Below are 22,998 nucleotides of genomic sequence, written 5' to 3' on the forward strand. Positions count from 1 at the left end.
GGGACAGCAGCACAGCTAAGCACCAACACACCAGCAAGAGAGGCAGACGGAGGGGGGTGCCCACGTGTCACACGACAGAGCACCGCAGAGCACGGGGCAGGCCCCTCGGCGCTAACCCACGCCTGCATCGCAGCGCAGCTGTCCGAAAGCCGGAAGACAGGAACCCAGGATGGTGCCCCTGCTCGTGGGGAGAGGGGAGGGAGGACCACCGCCGGGCATCCCCGAAATAGAAGGAGGCGGAGGTCTCAGCTGTGGCCGGCCGGCGCTCCACAGGCTCACTCACGGCCACCCGATACGCTATATAAAGGTTGTTTTGTGGCCACGACCCAGGCTGGGGTGGAGAAGGTTCTTAATTACAGCCAGGGCTCTGGGGCTGGGCCCGTCCCAGCCTCCGCCCCATGCACTGCAGGAAGCCAGGCTGAGACTGCGGCCCCTGGGCACCCGCTCAGGCCACAGAGGCAGGAGCCGATGTTATGACACAGGGGCCCCTCCCTGCAGGAGCCTGAGGCCGGGCACCAGTGAGCCACATACTGTGAGCTCCAGTCAAGGACTCAGCACGCAGCCGCTGCTCACCGTGTGAGCCAGGCCGGTATGGGGCACCAGCTCGGTTCAGTATCAAAACTCCAAAGGATGGCAGCGGGACAGCCTGAGCAGCCTGACTCCCAGCGGTGGGCGCTGAAGCGAATGGACACAGAACCCCTGTCTCCCTGGGATCCCGGGCAAGCTGTGTAGACCCCCTGTGCCTCAGGGCCATCCACAGAACAGGAGGAACCAGGAACCCCGTGTTGGGAATTTGGGGAGACATCCCCGACATGGAGGGTTGAAAAATGCTCCCTAAATACCCCAACTTACTGGAAGGAACTCAGGACCTGGGGCAAACAGGACAGGGTTCAGCTCCCAGGGCTGCCTTTTGCCTGCTGGGCCACTGGGGGAGTGAGTCGAACCCAGTCCTCACTGATGCTCGGTAATCCCAGTGCTAGCCGACCTGACAAGGATTCTGACAAAGGGGGTACACACAGGCTAAGTCACAAAGGGGCCAGAACCCAAAACAGTAGAAGTAGGGTATCCTACTGCCAGCCACGTGCAGGTGGTAGGTTACGCAGCTAGAATTCGAATGGAGCTCTTGGTCGAGCATTCCACACGGGTGGCCCTGGGGCATTTGGACAGAGAAACCTCCACTATGGCCGCCCCAAGGAATCTGTCCGATCTCGGGCCCATTCCTGCTCCCACAGCGCCCCCTTCTCAGCTCACCTGGTCACTCTCAGCTGGGCTTCTAGACCAGACCAGCCACTGCCCAGAGCCCCAGCCTACACTGTCTCATGGCTGGGGGGCTGCTGCACCCCACCCCAGACACAGGCCCTTCACTTCCTGTGCACTGACCCGGGAGGTTCCGCTCGCCTGGAAGGGCCGCCCCAGGGAGCCTGCTGTCCCTCAGAGCCGCTCCCACCCTTCTCCAGCCAAGCGCTGGATGGAAAAGCACTGCCTCTGCATGCAACTGGACCTCCGCTCAGCTCGGGGCCACAGCACGATGGGGAGGGCGGGGGAGGAGGGGGAGGAGCCACACGTGTGGACTCCGGACCTAATAGTAAAGTTTCTAGCAGCTGAGTTTGAAAAAGTAGAAGAAACAGGTAAGATTAATTTTACTAATATATTGTATGAATCCCTAAATTCCCCAAATATTTATATTTAAATACGTAATCAATAGCAAAGCTATTCATGAAACGCGTTCTTGGTCATCCTGCCTACAAAAGCTGGTGTGTACAGTCCCTGTGGCACTTCTTGGTTTAGACCAGCACCTGACTAGTCAAGGCCCACCCATGCTGGCAGGCACAGGGCTGGAGCATCACTCCCTGGGTGCAGGACTCAGCATCAACATCCCCTTGGGGCTGGGTGAGGAGCAGGGAGAGAGTGGAATGCGAAGTGCTGTCAGCGTTTGGTGCTCGGAGAACAGCAGACTTCCTGGTTCCGTTCACTCCGGCGGAGCCCCGTCAGGGTCCCGCCCCTGTGCATCTGTCCCACCCGAAGAGCAGGGGGACATGTCCGGCATGATTCTGCCCATCCCAGCCAGCCTGCCTCTTCCAGACACTCATCACCTTCAGAATCGAACCATTTATCTCCGCTCATCAATAGATAGATAAGTTCAATATTTCAGGTCACGTCGGGTTTGATTTCAGGTTTGCGGAATACTCCTAACTTCTGTGTTTGGAAGGGGCTGGATCGTTGCACACGTACCTCTAACATGCCCACAGCAACAGAAGCACGGCACGAACCCAGCTTCCCACCCGATTTCCTTTGAGCAACATTTAAGAGGCTCCTTTACACCCCAAGCCCTGTTCCGGGCACCCGGAAACCGCAAGGAACAGACCTGGCCCCCGTGAAGCTTGTTCTTGTGTACGAAGGCAGACCCCAGGCAGATAAACAACTAGACACGTGAAGCTGCGGGTGGTAATCAGCGTCCACATGCCGTCGTGTAATTAGCTGCTGCCACGTTCCTGCTGCCCTGAGTAGACAAAAGCTTCTCGAGGGAAGGAGAATGTCAGACCCCTCACTGCATCCTGAAACCCAGCAAGGGCCCCAGCAGGGAGTCACTCGGTGTGCTGCGGTTGCTGCGTGAATGAATGAGTGAATGAATGCGCCATTGCTACAATGTCTGCTGGGTTGAAGACTGCGTGAATGAATGACTTGATCAAGTCCGACGACTACGACCCCGCACCCCTGTTGAATGAGGGAGTCACTAGGCTGGACGGAACTGAAGGACAGCCACACCAAGCACCCCACGCTGTTTGTGATTTTCCAGACCATCGAATAATGCTCCCGTTCCAGAGAGCCCCGGTTTGGGTTCTGAAGTCACCCAGAGAGATCCCGGGTGTGCGCAGGGATTTCTGGTCGTGTGAAGCTTTGGTTTTGTGATGCTCCTTGATTTCATCTTACCATATATATTTTAGTATGTTACTGTTAGCTATTTTGTTTTGTTTTGCTTTCTTTCTAATTGAAGCAATTGTAAGGGGATTTTGTTTCATTTGTTACCAGAACCGAGCAGGCCTGTAGTCAGCTTACAGCTGTATTTACAAAAACGGATTCCCTCTAGACGACTGAGCATAACTTACATCTTACATCTATTTAGGTTTTTGGAAGAGCCTGGCTACGGGGAGTTTTCTTAATGTTATCACGGGGGACATGCGGTGTCCCCGGCTGGCTGGCATCTGGTCCCCCTTTTCTTGGTCATGGCCCCCAGTGACTCTGCGTGGGTCAAACCCCTTTCCTTGAGGGAGTGGAGTGGGCATGGTGACAAGGTTGGGGTCATGTGATTTCGGCCCCAAACAGTCAGCTTCTTTCCACTCCAAAGCCACACTGTTGGTCTGGGGAGAGCCGCAGGCCCACACTTGTCTGTCAGACCAAATCCAGGCCTTCTGGGCCATGGTCTCATGGCTCCTGGCCCTAAGATTCACAACAGGGACTCCCAGTGTGCCCTCCCACACCTGTTCTCGCCTCCTCTGCCCTCCCGCCCCAGGAGGCTGGCCCCTGGGACGCCATCACTTGGACCCCTTATGGGCTGCTGTCAGACAGGCTTAGGCTGGGGGAGAGGGGAGATGAGGGGAGGGAGAGAGGGCAGGGGCTTCCTTCCTGCTCCCTCTAGGCCACCACCCAGGCAGCAGCTGTCCTCGCCGAGGAGACTCCAGCCCCTTCCATCTCATGGGGCTCTTGCCATCAGCCCCCTTTCCCACTGTCCATTCCTGGGGGCTCAGTATCCCTCCTTGACTTCACTGGTCTCTTCATCAGTGCCTTGCCATGGCCCATGCCTGCTAGGACCCAGACATACAAGCCTGCCAGGAACAGTTAACACCAAGGAGAAACCACACGGAAGGAGTGGAATGAGCCCCAGCCTCATTGTTCAAGCCTACCTAACCTCTGACCTTTATTGTCGTGTGTGATATGAATTTACTTTATTCCCCAAGCTAGTTACGGCGGGGCCTCTACTGCCTATGATGGAAAGCACAGTCCCTGACTCCGAACAGAGGTCGGTGAGCACCAGGAGGCCTGCACGTGGAGGCTGACGGCCTAGATTCTGTCCCCAGCCCTGCCCGTCTATTACCTGGGCAGCAAGTCCCGTGACTTCACCTCTTGGAAGCTGTCCCCACCATTCCCAGAACCACGCCCTGAGCACAGAAGTTCTCTAAAATTTAGATTCTGCCTGGCCAACACCTAGAACCATCTGACCCAAGGCTGGCAGGATAGTAAAATGCCAGTGGGCAGGGGCTAGAGGACCTCCCTGAATTAAAGTGTTCTGGGATCACAGCAGGTACAGAGACCCCTGCACCGGCATGTTGGACTTCTGCCTCCTGGCTGGCCTACGGCCCGGTGTCTGGTCTGGCTCTCATCACCCCAGAGGTCAGTCCTGAGCCCTGGCCCTCCCAGCTTCTGTCTCCTGCCTTCCTGCCCTCTCCCGTCTTAGCTACAGCATCCCTCTGGTTTTCTGCAGAGGGCCTAGCAGCTGCCCCTCCCGGGACCTCAGCAGGCTGCATGCTCGTATCTGTGAGAAGGAGGTCACCATAATCTATGTGGTTGTAATGAGGGTCAAGTGAATGTTCACAGCCGATGCCTCGCACACTACCAGAGGCTTTCCTTCCCTTAGCTCTCAGGCATCTATTTCATCATCTGTGGAACGGGGGCTAGCCCTCAGGGCTCCGTCCACCCCCAGCACTGTTCGTCCTCTGAATTTCTCCTACAGTCCTGTAAAGAGTTTCCTTGGGTCCTGCTGTCCTGTCAGCATTCCATTCTCACAGATCTGATGGTGTCATACCCCTACACGAAACCCTTCCACACCTGATCTTAGCACCCAAGCCCTCCTCTGTTGAGAACGTGACGATCATACAAAGCCACCAACCCCAGTCCCCAATGTGACCGCAGCCACTGGGCCCATTACACTTCCTTGACTGTGTCTTGCCGTCCTTCAATCCCTCAACATACAGCTCAGGCGTGTCCTCCTCCAGGAAGCCCTCCCTCATTCTCAGGGTCATCACCAAACACAACCACAAGAGGACACCGTGAGATTCTGTGACCTTTATTAAGGTCACAACCACAGTATTATGTCCCTTTTTATGTGTCTCTTTTGCCATCTGGACTATGAATACTCCAAGAGCAAGAGTTTTGTCTTTTTCAAAAGGCCCAGAAATCAGCACAAGGCCACACAAAAAACTAGATTCCCAATTAGTATCTATGAATAAATAAGTAGAAGTAGAGATTAAGTGAGCCACGGAGTGGTCCGGAGCCTGAGGGTATCGGGTGCTAGACACAGTTTAGGCATTTTCTCCCAGGGCTGCAAGCCAGGACTGTCCCTGCGACCAGGCCCCCTGCTGCTCTGCCAAGTCACGCCCCACTGCTCCCGCCACCGGCCACAGCCCCACGGCTTCCCTGTCCCCGGCGAGCTGTGACGCTCTGAGCTTCAGGCTCAGTCCCCGGAAGCAGCCGGCAAGACAGAGGCAGAGACCCTGCTCCCAGCCCCCCCCTGCTGGCCCTGGAGCGGGGGGGGGGGGGGGGGGCGGGGGGGATACCGAACATTGTTCATGACCCAGAAGGAACAACTGTCATCCCCATGAAGCAGACAGAACAGAAGCTGGACAAAGACTGGTGCACAAAAACCCACTTCACCCTCCCTGTCCTGTGCAGCAGGCTGTCCTGAGAATGACCCGAGGTTCTTGGAGGTCAGCCTTCAGGGTCAGAAGCCCGGGGGCTGTCAGCTCCCTGCCTGGGCCCAACCTCCCCGCTGGCCCATAACCAGCCACAGTCCACAGATTCCAGACGGCCTCGGGTTATCTCAGAGGGCGCCAGGTCAACAGCACTTGGCCTCTGGGATAAGCTGGGCCCAACCATCTCCAAACGGCTCCCTGGGGATCACGGCTACAGTCCAGAAGCCTATCTGTGCCCACTACCTTACACCACCCCGTCCCCGCGGTCCCCTGGAAGAAGAAAGGGGCCTGCTAGCGTTCACCTGCCATGTGCTCCCGAAGGGCTCTGCGAGCCGGGGCTCCGACTTGGGCAGCCTGTAGGGGAGCAGATGCGTTCCCCTACAGAACTGGAGATCAGACTCCCGGCATTCAAGCCTCTCGGCGTCTCGGGGTGGGTGGGGCCGAGAAGCCAGCCCTCTTTAATTTCCTTCCCGCCGGTGCCCTGGAGGCGGGGCCCAGAGAGGACCCAGGTGTGCGCCGACCCAGCTGTGCGCCCTCCTGGGCACAGCAGGGCTACATGCCAGACTGGTTCTCGCTTTCCTCCGTGACCGAGCCCCTGGCCCACGCGCTTCCGCGCAGCCCTGCCACCTGCCAGCGGGCAGCTGGGGGCTCCCCTCTGCTCGGGCCCCACGCCCTGCGCACACTCACTTTCGCACAGGCGACGCCTCAGCTTGCCCCGGATCTTGTCAATGGCGTTGAAGTCGGACACGTGGAAGACGTGGGCGGACTTGGGCTTGGAGGCGATCTCCTCCAGCTCCTCCTTGAGCGCCGCCCCGACGCCCACGGCGAAGATGCGGATGCCGGCGCGGTGGGCGGCGGCCGCGGCGTCCAGCACCAGGTCCTGGCTGCGGCCGTCGGTCAGGAGGATGGCCACCTGCTTGAAGGCGCGGTCCCCGGGGCGGCCGCCGGCCTGCGGCGAGAAGCTGTGGCGCGTGATGAAGCGCAGCGCGTCGCCGGTGTTGGTGTTCCCGCCGTGGTAGGCCAGGTGCCGCGCCGCCGCCTTGACCGCCTCCCGCGAGCCGAACAGGCCCAGCTCGAAGGCGGTGGTCGGCCGGTCGCTGTAGCGCACGACCCCCACGCGCGTGCGGTCCGGGCCCACCTCGAAGGTGTCCACCAGGTTGGCCACCCACTGCCGGACCTTCTCAAAGTCCTCCTTGCCCACGCTGGAGGACGTGTCCAAGAGGAAGACCAGGTCGTAGTGGACAGTCTTGCAACCTGCAGGGGTGGGGTGGGGGGAGGAAGAGGAAGAGGAAGGGTGACCTGGGGCACAGAGATTCGGAAAGGTCACCCTAGTGGAGTGGGGGGAGGACCTCGCTTTCTGAACTGGTTTCTGATGACGAGTGTCCCCACGGCTGCTGTGGGGTCCGGCTGCCAATATGTGTTCTTGCATGGAAGTAGCCAATGCTCACAGAACGCCGCTCTATCAATTTCTTCAATAGCTTTTGTTTTGGTCACCCAGCGACTTGTATTTTAAACCCACTGCAAAGAACACATGCTCTTTTCAGAAAAGGCCATCGGAGGAATGTTTTAACTGCTTATGTTTCCATCTACAGAGAGGTCACGCTGTTAGCCCACAGTGTATAAACCTAATTATTAGGGACCATACCAGACGCACTGGTGCATTGCTGTTTCCCCCACACCCGGCAGTTGCTGGAAACCCTTTTCCAGTGTGACGATGCCGGTTTCCATGGCTGCAAGATGACATTGCTCAGAGCCCATAATTTATTTAGCCAGTGCTCTCATGCTAGATGTTTAAATAGTTCCTGGATTCCAGTATTATAATTCATACAAAATATACTGCATTCCTATATTTTAAGTATAAATTTGCAGAACTTCTACAATGCTTTATAAAGATTGCATATTTTAACATATAATACACTTCTATTTTTATAAACTTTGTAAGTTTAAAAGTTTTAAAAACTTCTGGTTGAACAGAAGAGGACCCTATACAATTTATTTCTCATCCTCAGCACAACACTGTGCACAAGCTTGCTCATCCCCACTTCACAGTTGGTGAGGTGAGGAAAAGGGTTTCCAAACACCAGAGAGCTGCACAAATGTAGCCATCAAGAAGCCTCACTCTTGACTTTTACAGAATCTGAGGCTTGATTGTACCGCCAGCAGCAGCTGACCAGGCCTCTGGAGCAAAAACATTTGTCTAGTAAAACCAAAATAAGAACAACAATTACAAAAAAATTAAAAAAAAAAAAAAACCCGTTAGTTAAGCTGTCATGTTGGAAAAAGTACAAAAAAAATCCCGCGACCACCAGTGTGCAAGAGAAGGCAGCCGCCTGTTCTTCCGCAGGCCCTGGGCTCCGTCACACCCATTTACAGAATTTAGGAGCCTTACTAAGGACAGTGTTTTTGACCCAACACTTCCAAATTCAGGGATTTATGCTAATAAAACAATCAGATAAAGACGAAGAAAAAAATTCTAAAGCTATCTGAGAAGTTCATGCAGCCCTGGCAAGCAAAATCCTGGAGCCGGCTCTGTGCTCCCCCTACGGAACCGCTCCCACGACCACCCGCGTGAGCTCACACGGCTTGGGAATCAGCAGCGGCGGACTGCTGGCTTGAAGGAATCCTCAGTTACCGACACAGACCCATTCTCCCAGTGTCTTGCCGGGTGTGAAAGGCTGCGTGTCATTGTGATGTCTGTGTGTGGGACTGTGTCTGTACGGATCAGGGGACCTACAAAAAGAAACTTTGCTTACCTCTGGTAAGCAGAACTGTTATTATTTTGTGTTTCTGATTTTATATTTATAAGCAATGAAGTAATTCCGAACACAGAAAACAGTAACGCTGTATTTACACACACACACACACACACACACACACACAGGCACACACACAGTCCCATCGCACCCTACCCCAGTGCCACTCGTGAATTTTCTGTACCTACTTTTACCCTGAGTTCCTAAAATGCAAGTTTCGATCTGCTCTCGGGAGTAGGTGAATCCTCACCTTCCCAGGATTGCTCCTTAACAGGATTAGAACTTTCCGAGTATGTTTGCCCAGATGTGTGGGCTCAAGAGATAATTCCTGGGGAGTGTTTCTCCTTGACACAGAAGGTCATCCTTTTGTCTTTGGGACAATGATGTCCCAGCCTGTGCAAGGTAATTGCTGCTGTGGATCAAGCAGGGCCCCGCCTGTGGGCTGTAATCCTTGAGCAGATTTGTGTTCAGGCTGCAGAAGGTTCATTGGCTCGAGGCCTCACCCGGGGGCCCTTCTGCAATCCCGCACGTTCTCTGCTGGGGGCTGCGGAGACTGCACAATGCGTGCCTGAGAATTAGGTGTGCTCTCGCAGGAAGGGCTCGGACCTTGGTGGGGGTGCCCTCGGCTCCCCGACGGGCAGAGCAGGTGATAGCTCTCCTCTGGCCTGCTGTTCTCCAGGCTGTGAAAGGAGAGCCGGAAAGAGATGGTCCCTGTGTCCTCCCAGTGTGTCGGCTGTGTGGGCTCTTGGGTTCATCTCTGTGGACACAGAACCTGATGCCGCTCCCCTCCCGCAAAGACCAGGCTGTGCATGGTCAGAACTGTCTCTCCAGCTAGCCGTGCTTTCAGAGCCTCAAGCAAGGAGGCGACTTGGGAAAATCAAGGCAGAAGCACAAGGCCGCGTTTCTTGTTTTGTTTCCTCTGCAGGCTCGGGGAACACAGCATGGGCTCAGGTGGGTGCTTTCTTGGGGGCACCCTCCTCACCTGCTGCGGGGCGGGGGGGCTTTGGGCTATCCTAGCCTCGGTTCCTCATCTGCACAAGGGGGTGATTTTGCAGCTAGGTGCTCCCTCTCCCGCCTTGGGCCCGTCCCAGAGAGGCGTCCACCTGTGCCCCGAGGAGCCCGGCACACAGCCTCTGTGTGGGTGCCGTGACCTGCTCATGTACCTGCGCCCTCCTTCGTGTCTCCACACCGACCGCCCCTTCTCCAGGAGGCCCTCAGACAGGTGGGCTGACCACTGTCCCATCACGCCTCACCCCTACTGCCCGGGAGCCTCTTCTCCAACGAACTCCCCCTCCCTCATCTACTCCAGAGGCGTGTTCTCCCTCGGGTCCGGGCAGCCTCTCCCGGAGGCCTCCAGTGCGTCCATCTCTGCTAGAATGTGCTCAAAGCCCTCACAGGACAACGTGACACGGTCCTAGCCCAGCACTCTGTCCCCAGAAGCCTGCAAGCGCTTGACAGAGCCAAGCTCACGGCACACTGCATGGTCCACTCGGAACATGGGTTTCGACAGCTCACGGATCTTCTGCACTCTCCCGCACACACACGCTCACGCTCGCACACACACCCTCAGACTCTTACACCCACACACACTTCCACATATGCTCACATTCACACACATGCTGACACAGTCCCACACACTCTCTTCCACACTCAGTCACACACACACACCCTCAGATGCTCTCACACTCCTGTACTCACTTATACACACACGCTCACTGTCATACACACCCACAGTTGTAGTCACACACTCCTCCTCAGACGTTCACACGCACACACTGACTTTTATACACTCTCCAGCTCCCACATTCACACACTTTCTCACGCACACCCCCACAAGCTGATTCACACTCATGCACTCCCACTTTTATACACACACTCTGACAATTTCCTAACTCACGCAGTCACACACACCCTCAGACTCTCGCTCATACACACACGTTTATGTGCTCCCTCCAGCTCCATCACACGCTCCCACACTCACACTCCCCTCAGACGCTTACACTCGCACTCACTTCCACTCCCCTGCTCACACAGGCACGCACGCACTCACGCGTGGACACAGACACTGGCAGCTCGGGGCCCAGCCCCGGCTCAATCTACGGTGGCCCTACCTGCCCTCTGGGCCTGGCAGCCACTGTCCCCAGGCCACAGCAGCAGCATCCACAGGAGACAGGCCGTGGCGTCCCCTCGCAGGCCAGCCATGGCTCTCTCACGCATATGTTGTCCAGGAAGAGACGGTGTTAAGATCTACTGGAACATACCCTGTGTGGAGAAGGACACACCTTTAGAGAAGGGCTTCAGGGCCAGGAACCCAAAGGAGCAGCCCTAGGCCTGTGTGGGAGAAGGCCGCACCCCAGTCTCCCAACTGCCTTCAACCGATGCACACTCAGGACCTCCGAGCTGCTGTTCCCGGCCATGTAGGCCGCTCCTTGGCCACCACCGTGTTCTGATCCTAATCGCTGCTTCTGAGCACTTACAGGCTGTTTCTTTGTTTAATACGTTGTAAGAGGACATCTTGGTGCCTAAATCGTGGCCCATATTTAGTTATTTTCCTAGGGCAGGAATGCACTAGTTTCATATGATGCACTCAGGGCATCGTACGAAATCTTTTAAAAAGAGCCTGATGCAGATTCTCAGCCTTCTTTCTGAAGAGGCTGTACGGGCCCTTGCTGCCCGCGGCCACACAGGAGTGTCCGGGGTCCTCCCCTCACGGCACCCCCGGCAGCACAGACGCCGCCATTCCCTCCACCTGCCAGCTCTACAGGAGAGACGTTGCTTGTGGCTTTCTATGCATTCCTTTGCCCTGGGACGTTTATTAGCTAAAGTGTATTTCTCCTTCTGCAGATCTTATTTTCACGGGGATGTCCATTTCAAAAAGTAGTTGTCACTGTTAAAGCCAAGATCCGAGAGAGGGACAACAGGTTATAGAATTCTGAGGTATTTACCAGTTGCCTTCATGTGCTTGGTGCTGAGGGCAGGCCGATGAGGGACACAGAACCCCCACCCTCAAGGACACTCAGTGACACCTGGGAGACAGGTAAGGCATGGACCCTGGGCACCAGCACAAGGACATTCCAAGGTTGCTGGGAACACTGGGACAGTGTTGTCACGTGACCGTTTCAGGGGTAGGCCAGTCCTCCTGGATGAGTCAATTTTGGAAAACTGAGTAAGCCTCAACCAGAAAAAAGCAGGTGATCATTTCAGATAGAGGAAGCAGCATCGGCAAAGTGCCAGAGGAGATCCCAGGCATGATGGCACCAGGAGAACTTCTCCCAGGCAGGACAGGTATGTGGGCTCTTGCCCGGGCAGGTGCCTGAATTTTTGCTGGGTCCCTAGCACCCTCTAGGCAAACTGCCCTCATCACTAACGGTCCCCATACAAGCTCACGGAGTATATACAGCCCACCTGACAACACTCCGGAAGTATCACACTCAGGAGGCAGCCACAGGAGTGAGAAGAAAGGCACTTTCCAAAAACAGTACATGGAGGGGCAGAGGCCAAGGTCAGGACTGGAGGGTCCAAGGGGAGAGAGACATAGAATGTCAGCAAGTCCAGTGGGCTGCCCACCCCCTCATCCTTCAAAGCTATAGGAAAGCACAGTCTTGTCTGTCTTGTATATTCTGCTGCCCAGAACCCAGACCAGTTCCTGGCACACGGTGGGCATTTGACAAAGAAAGACTAGATTTAACAGTCAGTGACACAGTCAGGTTATTATCTGAGGTGGAAGGGGCCCTTCATCAGAAGAACACAGACATATTCAAAGAGCTGGGAAAGTCACTGAAGAGCGGCTATGTACTATCTGCCCGGTGCTGGGCACTTCCTGATTGTCCAGTGAACTCACACGACCTCCAAGGCAGGCATCATCGCCTCCCCTCAGCAAAGGAGGAAACTAAGATGGAGAGGATACTTGTCCGTCCCCAGGTCACCAAGGAGGGACCAGAACTTGAATTCAGACCCCCCCGGGCTTTGAGCCCACCCCCTTTCCAGGACCTCCGTGGACACAGCAAATCCAAATATTAACAACAACCACTGAGCCGTCACTTCTTTTAACCAACTAATAAATAAGAATGTGGACTGCATCCATTATATTTCAGGGCTCAAGAAATGTGGCTGTTTCCCTCATTGCTGAAACTGGGTGGAAGCAGGGCAAAATTGGGCTGTACTCTCCAGGTTTCTGCATCTTCCCAAATGCATACATAAATAAAGAGAAAACTGCAGACCTACATCCCCTATGAATGAGATGTGAACATACTTAACAGGAGACTAGAAACATGAATTCAGCAGCACACTGAAAGGGTCATACTCAGTGACCATGTGAGATTCACATCAGGAATGCAAGGCTGGTTCAATATCCAAAAATCAACCCAGGAGTCACACTGAACCAAGAGAGCCAAAGTAGACACATGGTGATACCCAATGGTACAGAAGCACTGACAAAATCTTACTCCCTTTCACGATAAAAACACTTGGTACACTAGACGATAAAGAAAGTTTCAACATGACAAAGGCCACGTACCAAAAAGCATAATAACAGACCCTACCTCATACTGGATTGTGGCAGGGATTGTTGTAGGGATGGAACACTAAAATGAACAAACAGTCCTTAGCCCAATGTCTCAACTACTCTCAGGGCCACATGGCTGATGTGAGCCAGAGAAGACTCCTTCCCAGGCCTATCTCTTGAGGTCACTGGCCATCCACAGGGTCCTTCTCCTGGGGTAAAGCCTGGCATTGGTAGAGAACCTCTATGCTCTACATATCTCACCTTTTCATCCTTACAACAACCCCAAGGGGTGGCCTGTGACATCCCCCATGACCGAGGCGCAGAGTGGGGGAGACTGCCCCAGGCACACCCTGCTGGTGTGTGAAAGCCCACCCAAGGTGCTCGGAGACAGTCCCCCCTTGACTATAAGCTCTCCTGGAGGGTGTCTGTGCTATCCCTCTCCCCAGCTGGCCAGGTACCCCAACTGGGCCCAGGAAGGACTTGTGGAGTTAAAAATCTACAGTCCTGTTTTTCCCTACTAGAGTACAGGCAGAGAGTGTGCTGACAGTGTGCACAGTAAGCGCGGTGCCTTCCCCGACCTCCTCCCTGAGGTCTCAGCAAACCTGCGAGCTGCCCTGTTCCCCCACCTCACCAGTCGTGAGCCTGGCCTGTGCCTGCAGCACAATGTCACTCGGTGCCCGTGGCTGATAATGGCAGAGCTGGGCTGGCATTAGGCCCGGAGGACACCAGAGCCCACACTCTCTCCCATGGTCACTGTTACCAAGGACCACATCCTTCGAAGCACCGGGAGCCACCCAGGGTTCCCCAGGTAAGAACTCATTGAATCTGAAGAGCGGGTATCAGCAGGTACAGTTTGCTGAGTAAGAAACTCAGTGCAAAGGGCTTAGCAACTGGCCTGGGACTCCACAGGCCACAGTACCAGGCAATCCAACCACAGGCCAGCTCCTCGTCGTTGGCCATGTGGCTTCTCTCCAGGTGTTGGAACCCAGCTGGCCCAACACTCCTACCTAAGCACAGAAACAATGTGGGGAACAGGCAAAGTATATAGCGAATACCCAAATTCTGATCGCCCAGGAAAGAAGAGAGTTACCCCTTACCATGGGGTAAGGACGGGGGAGAAACCCGATAATAACCAGAGGGAAAAGAAGCTGGTGCAATCAGTCCATTCATCGAGTTTTCAGATGGTGAACCGGCCTTGCGGACCTGGGAGAAATCCTGCTTGTCTATGGTATCGAACTCCTTCTGTACATGTTTTTGTATTCAATTCTCTACTATTTTGTTGAGGACTTTTGCATCTATATTCATGAGAGACATTAGTCTTTTTCTTTTCTTGGAAGGTCCTTGCCTATTTTGGGGAAGACTAATGCTAGCTTCGTGGGGTGAGTTAGGAAATGCTCCTTGTGCCTCCATCCTCTGGAAGAGGAGGCAGAGAACAGAACGACCTTCTTCGCGGGAATGTACATGGAGTGTTCACAACAAAATGCCCACTGAGGAGGCAGGACTGGTACAGAATCCCAGCTTTCTTCCGTAGCCACAGGAAAGAGCAATGCACCCCCATAAAAAGGGCGTGAGAGGGCTATGAGGGTTACACATGCCTTCTGCGAAGTGCAAAGCCCAGAGGCTAGCATAGACCAAGTGTGCAAGAAAGGCAAGATTTGGGAGAACCCATGTCCCCGCCTTCCCCAGCCCACCTTGGTGGCAACCCCAGCAAGCATGGGTGCCATGATCCCATCTCTCTCTCTCTCTCTCTCTCTCTCTCTCTCTCTCCAGGCTCTGAGCACTTTCCTGGGCTCAGCTGCCCAGCTGGCATGATGCAGGCCACACCCTGTCCCTGGGAGGCAGAGCTTGGCCATTAGTCTCCAAAAGTCCAGCAATTAATTTGCTGAGCTGAGTTCCTGCCACAAGCCAGCCCATTGCCATAGTAACCAGTGCTCCCCATCCAGGGCCCCGGGGAGAGGGGGAAGACACAGCAGAACGCAGTTTAAAGGGAGAAGATGAGATGTGGCGCATTGGAAGGCAGCCCAGGCAGACAGCGCACTGGGTCTGCACAGAGGGCCTGGCCCCTGCCCACTGTGTGGTGGGAGTGGGGGGAGGGGCTGCTGATATGTTGCCAGGGTGACGGGCAATGCTCTGGGCAGGAATCTGGTGGAGACATAAAAGCATGGCGCAGGGCGTCCGACCACTGAGCTCTGAGCCTCCAAGGCTCACCTGCTGGGCATTTGGTGATGTCAGCTGCACCTGTTGGTCAGATGGGGAAGAGGGAGCTGGGTGGCCTCCTCTCTGCCAGGTTGCTCAAAAGCCCAACTGGGGAGCCAGGAAAGTGCTGGAAAGCCTACTTCCTAGATTCGAACTTGGCTTTTTGTGAGCTGGACCCAGTCTCCTGGGTCTCCTATATGCTGGGCACCGTCGGGGGCACTGGCTTCTCCTGGGGCAGCGAGCACCATGAGGACGCTTTGCAAGCAGAGTCCCCGGGTTCAAATTCTCCCGAGCTGTGCAAACCAGGGGAGTCACTGCACCTCTCTGGGCCTCAGCCCTTTCATGTGAGAGTGGGGATAAAACACTTATCTCACTGGAGGGGTTAACTGGGTCGATACCAGTGCAAAGCTTAGAACGATGCCTGGCCAGAGTGAGTATGGAAGGCACACATTTTTTGTGATTTTTGAATCCTCTGTTTTCTCACCTATAAAATGGGAATGATATCCCCTCCTTCCTGGATCTGTAGAGGAGAAGAGGCAGTGAATGAGGTGATAATGTTGTATAAAGTTAGATGTTGGCCAACATGGCCACAAACAACATGGAGGGAGATTCTCCATCTGAGCTACGCAGAAGTCAGAGGGTGACGGCGGTGGGCACTGGGAATCGCGCTGTTTCGCTGTCTAATTCAAGCACGCCCTCCACGCATGTGAACACTGACTAAGGGCCAGGCACGGAGGGTAGGGCACTCTGTCCAGAGATGGCAGCCCCATGGGGGAGACAGAGAAGCAAGAGGATGCTTATAATTCCATGCAGTCCGACTCTGATAGAGGGAGGGACAAGCACCTCACTCAGTCCTAGGGGGTCACCAAAGGCTTCCTGGAGGAGGGGATATCCGAGTTGAGCCTGGGAAGATGAGTGGAGAGTAGACAGGAGGACAAGGGTCGCCTTCACCAGCGGTGGGCAGCCTCCCTTTGAGGAACATGCATGGGATAAGCAGGAAGTACAGTGTTTTGGAGAAGGAAATAAAGGCTGAAGGAGGAGGGAGGCACGCAGGGGAGAGGAAGGCATTCAGATTTGAGGCTGTTCATAAAGACGGGTTAGGACTTGTGTGGTGACCCAGGGAAAGGGGACAGAGCACCCTGAGACCTCCGGACACCAGTGGGTGTCCTCACGCACGGGTGTGGCATCAACCCTGCGGAGAGGATGGACGGAACGGAGAGGCGAGTGAGGAGGGAGGTAGCATGAAAAGAGACATAGACCACCTCGCCTACGCTGCCCGCGGATGCCGTGGTAGGCGTGCCTGGCTGGCAGTGGAGGGAGGAGGAGGGCATGGAAGAGGGGAGCCCGGAGTCCTGATCTGAACAGCCGGAGCCGGTCACTGCGGTGGCGGGGATGGGGAGCTCCCGCCAGACCCACTGAGTGAGTCTGAGCACCCTGAAGGCAGCCAGATGGAGTCAAAGATCGACAGTTGACACTTGAGCCTAGAGCTCAGAAGAGGGGCTGGGGACACCCCTGGAAATGTGCAGAGGGAGTGCAAGTCAGAGGCGGAGGACAGAAGCCAAGCTCTCCACCTCCCATGCTACATGGGCTCCTTCTCATCGTCACACCTAGTTACGAAGCGGGCACAACCGGGCACCCCTATATTTTTAGTCTGTTCTCTGATCCAGTGTTCTTCTACGGTGAGAGCTCCGGGTGCGGCACTTCTAACTAGCAACAAGGACAACAAACCTCAGGGGATGGAAAGACAAGCCACAGAGTGGGAGAAAATATTTACAGAAGACACAGAGAGGAACTGTGATTCAAAATATACAAGGAACCCTTGAGACTCAACAAGAAGAAAACAACCTGATTTAAAGAAAGGACCCATGTTCTTAACAGGCTCAGGACCAAGGAAGATACACGGACAGGAAGTCATCCCATAGAGAGATGCTCCACGCCGCACGGCATCAGAAAACTGGAAGTTAAAACTGCATCCATGACACACCTACGAGAAGGACCAAAGTCAGTGCACAGACAACACCCGATGCCGGCAAGGATGCCGAGCAGCAGGGCTGCTCACTCGCGGCTCGAGGGAACGCAGGACAGAGCGGCCACATGGGAAGACAGTTTGGTGGCTTCTCGAAAACTTAAACATGCTCTTCCCATGTTGCCCAGCAACCATGCTCCTTGGTATTTACCCAAAGGAGCTAGAAACATATGTCTGCACAAAAATCTGCACGTGGATGTGTGCAGCAGCCCCATTCACAATTGCCAAAACCTGGAGGCATTCAAGACATCCTTCCGTAGGTGAACAGACCTGGAAACGGTGGTCCACCCAGACAAGGGAACATTACTCAGCACTCAAGAGAAATGAGCTCCTGGGCCATGAAAAGCCATGAAGGGACCCTAAATACTTATCAGTCCGTGAAAGAAGTCTAATCTGGAAAGGCTGCACACCGTAGGAGCCCAACTCTGTGACATTCTGGAGAAGCTAAATCGTGGAGACCACAGAGGAACCCGCAGCTGCCAGGGGGCTGGGGTGAGAAGGAGAGAGAGAGAGGCAGAGCACAGAGGACTCTTAGGGCAGGAAAATATATGTGAAAACCTGCAGAACGGCAGCTGATCCAACCGTCTGAGCGGGAACGACAGAACAACCACACGAGGGCATAGCGTGATTCACGCAGACAGAACCGTGCTAGTTTCCCTTGCAACGTGTTCTCTCTTCATAACAAGCCGTCAAAGGGGTTTCAGGTTCAGAAGAGTTACAGAATATGCCCCCCCCCCATGATCACATAGCAGGGATGTGACAAGTCTGGGGCTCAAGCCCAGGCCCCTGTGAGCCTAGAATCGGGGTCTGTTTCACTGGAGCAGGAAGCCCTGGTCTCTGTCTGGAGAACATCCCAGGGGGGAGGAGAGAGCAGGAGCCCAAACCTTCCGCAGTCTGTGGTCCTGCTAACAAGCAAGAACTTCCATCCAGCCCCATGTCCTCCTCATTAGCACATCGCAAGACTTAAGTGGAATCTGCTTGAGCGTCTGCCTTCTGTTCCCGTCATAACCCAGGGTCCTGGGATCAAGTCCCGCGTCGGGCTCCCTGCTCAGCGGACAGCCTGCTCCTCCCTCTGCTTGTAGCTGCCCCTGCTTGTGCTCGCTCTCCCTCTCCCTCTCTCTCTCTTTGACAAATATATAAAATCTTCTTTTTTTAAAAAAATGGAATCCCCTTAAGCCCGACACCAACTGCCCAAGCTCGGGATTCATCGGACTGAAGGAGGAGGAGACGGAGTGAGGGTTGCGGCCTCCTCCTGTACGCCGCGGAATTCAACAAGATTTCCTCTCTGCCCGTTTTATTTTGTTTGGTTTGGTTTTTCCCTCAGAAGAGGCAGGATGCCCGTCGTATCTCTCCCAGCTGCTACAGTTTGTGAATGAAACGCAAGCTCTGTCTAGTCTTCTGTGTTCCTTCAACTGGCCCTGGAGGACTTGGACGGCGACCCTTGCCCTGAAGCCGGCGCGCACTGCTTCCCTATCCCGCGCGGTCCGAGGACTCGTCGATTTATCAACTCGGCCACTATGTGCCACGTCCCGGACCGCGTGCCAGGCGCTTTCTAACCACTGGGTAGAGCAACGCCCCCGCCCCCGGCTCCGCGGAGCCTGCTGTCTAGGAAGAGAGCGCGGCCTAGACGCGCCTGAGCACGAATACGGTGTCGGAGAAGAGTGGATGTGAGCACAGCCAGGTGAAGTCACGGGTATTGATCGGGGCAGGACAGGGTGCACACTTCGTAGAAGGACAGTGTCCTGCATGGGGACACTGGATGGAGATCTGAGTAACGGGAAGGAGGCAGCCGTCCAGAAAGAAAGGCATGGCAAGGAGTAAGAGGTCTCGCTCCGATTCCGGATTCCTGAAACCAGCAGCTCAGGAAGTGGCCCCGGCCCTCAGACTCCCCCCGACTGGGGGGTCTCATGGTCTGCACGTGCTCACAAGAACCCAGTGAGGCCCCTATTGCACAAATCTGGTCCGTAGGCTGGTGGCTGAGTCCTGCAGTAAGCCCTCACAGCCTCCGGACAGAGCTCAGAGCGTCTCATCACGAACGTGCCGGGCTGGCTTGGACCACCCCCCACCCAGTCTCCTGTCACCTGACTGCGTGTCAGCTCGGCTTTCTGTGACCGAGGGGAAGAGGACAGGCGAACAGGCAGCGCAGGATCGGGGAGGGGCCGCGTGCACGCCCATGATTCCATGTGGCACGAGAGAGTGAGGTCCCAGGAGTGACAGAAACACCACAAAAGGGAGGCAGGCCTGGGTTGCCGGGCTGGCACCCAACCAGAGGAGCTGTTGGCATGAGGAGACTGCAGCTGTAAGCGGCCCCAAAGGTGCTGCAGAGCAGAATTGCAAGGGGCAAGGGAGAGCCCGACCAGAAGAGCTCTTCCAAGCCGGGGGGGCTCCCTTAGAGTCACCCCCTGGGTCCCCGGAGTGCAGTGAAGTATCAGCACCAGAGGCAGCCAGCAGAAAGACCCCTGCTGCCACCGAAGTAGGTAAGGAGGGAGAAAGGGGGAGGGAAAAGGTCAACCACCGCCCACACCCTCACCAGGTCCCTTGGGTAACCACGTGGGACAGGGGCACGGATTGCTCTTTAGGGCTAGAATGGACGGACTAGGCTTGGTAGTCCCTGAAAGTGAACAGAAAGGCATGGGATGTGGCCATGGTGTGTTACGGGACCAGAGAGGGGGCTCTGATCAGACACAGCTGAGAGCAAAGATGGGGAACCTATGGGGTTTGCTTCCCATATGCCACCGAGCTTCTGCTGCCAAGGACGGCTTCTTGAGCATTACGGTTAACCACCTCCTGGATCTGACAGACAGGCCTGACTGGTGACTAGGAGAACCATCGCCCACCAGCGATCCCCTCAAGGCTGGTGGCAGTCCGGGTCAGACCTGATTGTACGTGGACTCCGGTAAGTCACTGAGCTCCAGCCATACAGCAGGTGCACAGCCGCGCCTGAAAGGCCCCCCAAACAGCCTCGTGTGCTCAGAGTCCCCGTCCTCTTTCACTGTCCAGAAACCCCAGGCCACGACGTTGCTCAGGACCATGTGGTTATCCATGGCAGAGGCTGGATCAACATTCGGGGCCACACTCTCTTGGGGGTTCCCGGCTGCCTCCTAAAGGAAATCAGGACATAAGTGGGAAGGACCACCCAGGGCAGACTGTGGGCCCTGGAATGTCAGTGCTTGGAGCTTTCTGCTGTAAATAACGCGCAGGGAAACGCTCATTGACTTTGAATCACTTCCCCAGTTCCAGAAAGGTGCTCAGTCTGAAGGGCTTCAGGGCAGTGGGAAGAGAAGGGCCATAGAACTAGGCACCCTGAGACCACTCCTGTCTGTCCCCCTCTGTGCCCCTGCCCCCGCAGGGAAGGTCTCCTGCCTGCCCCCACCTCTGCTTTAACCCTTCTAGACTCCTTTCTTCTGGAAGCAGATTTCACTTCTTGCTTTTGCCAAAAACTCCTCTCCATGCTCCGTTGATGTGGTTCACGGGAGCGTGTACCTTCCGCCTGGCCGGTGGGGTGGCCCGAGACCAGACTACACCAGTGTAGACCCCACATCCCCCCAGATGCTGGAATAGGAGAGGGTGAAACAGGTAAGCAAGCTGGGCCGTCTCTGGGCCCTCCGCGGGAGTTTCCAGAGAGAGGTATGCTTCTACTCCAGGTGCCAAGTTTAGAGATACTGAAGGCGATCGTGACACAGGGGAGCCTGATGGAGAATGAGGCCGCATACTGGGGGAGGAGGAGATACCATCCATCACTTGAGCACCCACCCAGTGCTGCCCGAAGTTCAGAGGCACCAGAGCCGTGCTGCCCAGAGCAAACCCTCCCGGCCTTCCCTTCTTCAGCTCAAGCCCATTTGCACTGTGCTTTCTTCTCTTATAAACCACAGAGCAGGCGTGTGCTTAGCTAAGCCCTCAGGTAGGGCCCCTGCTCTCTGGAGCTCACCCAGGCTCCCGCACGCAGTGTCCCTCACTCTACAAATGTTGTTCTCACTCTTCGTCTTGCCTCTGGTTCCCAACCCAGTTTAGACAGGCTTTCCCAGAAGGGCCCAGTTCAACTCCTCTGCAGGGCGGACTTCCCAGACCCATCCAGATCCCCCACCTGCATCCCTCCGGGGCCAAAAGGGCAGCCCAGGACAGGAGGGCCCCTCCCTTCAGCCCATGCAAATGCTCTTGAACACTCCACTAGTTCATTCTAACATCTCAGGGATGCCGCACCCCGTCCTTAGGTCTTTTGCACCTTTGGTGCTGCATTCGTCCCAATATTTTCTTCTTTTGCTTCTTTCTCCCCCCCCCCCCCCAATACACTGTGTCGGGGCATTTCACAAGAGACTGTCTCAGATTACGGGTCCTAAGGACACAGAAAGATATTTCTGTTTAACTTATTTTGAGCAGCGTCTGGTCTGATGAAGCGATGGGTATAAATAGTGCTCTAGCCCCCACACTGATTATGAAGGCTCCCCCTTTCCTAGGGGAGAAGGATGAAGTCCTGGGCCGTGCAGAGGGGTTGGGTGCTTGTTGCAACAAGAGGGAGTGAGGCAGGCGTTAGCCATCTTCAGATGCGGAAGCTGAGGGACAGGGCGGTTGCCAAGGGGGATCAGATGCTTGACTCCCCTTTCCCAGGGGAGCATGCTCCTCCCTCCTCATGGGCTCCAGCACGTGGGTTTACAGTGTCGCCACCTTTAGAGACCCTGGAGTCTCTGATCCCCACTCTGCTGGAGGCTGTGTGCGCCACATAAGCTCTGAGGACGGTTTCCCTTCTGAGAAGGAGATTCCTACCCCTGGACCAAATTAGAAATTCCTATGTCATACTCTGGGTTTTCAAAGGGCTTCTCACCATCAGCACAGAGTTTATCGGACGAGACAGGTCTGTTCCTGTCAATTCCCGCCTTAAAGTTTTCTCTTTGTGGCCCTTCTCAGTCGGACCCCAATCTCCTTTTCCAGGTTTATGGCCCCCACATCTGACCTCATGAATCTTATTCTCCAAACTCAAAGACTTCTCCTTCTTCCTCCAACACCCCTGTATCTTCTTCTTCTTCTTCTTCTTCTTTTTTTTTTTTTTAAATTTATTTAACAGAGAGAGAGAGAGAGAGAGAGAGATCACAAGCAGGCAGAGAAACAGGCCGGGGGCGGGGTAGGGGTGGTGGAAAGCAGGCTTCTTGCTGAGCAGAGAGTCCGATGTGGAGCTCCATCCCAGAACCCTGGGATCATGACCTGAGCCTAAGGCAGAGGCTTAACCCACTGAGCCACCCAGGCGCCCCTCCCCAGTATTTTCTTTTCCTGAATCTCTGACATTGCCTCTGTGATGCTTTCTTTTCCTTGCCAGGCAGACTCCTACTGAGGCTTCAAAACCCAGCCTATGTGCTTTCTCCTCCAGGAAGACTTCCCTGATTTCCCAGGCAAGAAGTGTGTCACTATCTTCTTTAGGCTCCCACAGACCCTTAAGTTCTAGCACCCCACAAGTGGTATTAAATTGACCTACTTAGGGGTGCCTGGCTAGCTCAGTCAGTAGAACATGGGATTCTTGATCTCGGGGTTGTGAGTTTGAGCCCCACGTTGGGAACAGACATTACTTAAAAGTAAAAAAAATCTTTAAAAAAAATAAAATAAAACTGACCTACTTATTGGCCTATCTTTTCCACTGAGCTCCTTTAGACCTAGGGACTGTGTCTCTGGTCTCTCTTCCTCTGTGCCTAGATGGTGACGGGCATACAGCAGGCCCCCCCACGGAATGTCACGGAAACAAATGAATCAGTGGGTTGAGTGTCTGAACTATATTTAACTGTGTATTTCACTTAGATAATAATAGGAAGATCTCTTATATTTTCTAAAAAATTAATTAAAAAAAAA

The 22,998-nt window shown here is 54.9% G+C and overlaps 1 protein-coding gene across 1 annotated transcript in view; it reads right to left on the reverse strand.

Annotated features, from left to right (window-relative positions):
* The window catches only part of COL22A1 (collagen type XXII alpha 1 chain), a 236,498-nt gene that overhangs the window by 204,841 nt on the left and 8,659 nt on the right, over positions 1-22,998 (reverse strand). Inside the window, exons 2-3 of the mRNA XM_059395531.1 lie at positions 10,552-10,702; positions 6,375-6,941 (exon numbers count right to left, since the gene is read on the reverse strand). Of these exons, the coding sequence (XP_059251514.1) occupies positions 6,375-6,941; positions 10,552-10,657 (673 nt within the window). The 5' untranslated portion in view covers positions 10,658-10,702. The remainder of the gene's footprint in view (positions 1-6,374; positions 6,942-10,551; positions 10,703-22,998) is intronic.

The sequence above is a fragment of the Mustela nigripes genome, chromosome 3 (genome assembly GCF_022355385.1).
Source record: "Mustela nigripes isolate SB6536 chromosome 3, MUSNIG.SB6536, whole genome shotgun sequence".
Taxonomy (NCBI): Eukaryota; Metazoa; Chordata; class Mammalia; order Carnivora; family Mustelidae; genus Mustela; species Mustela nigripes.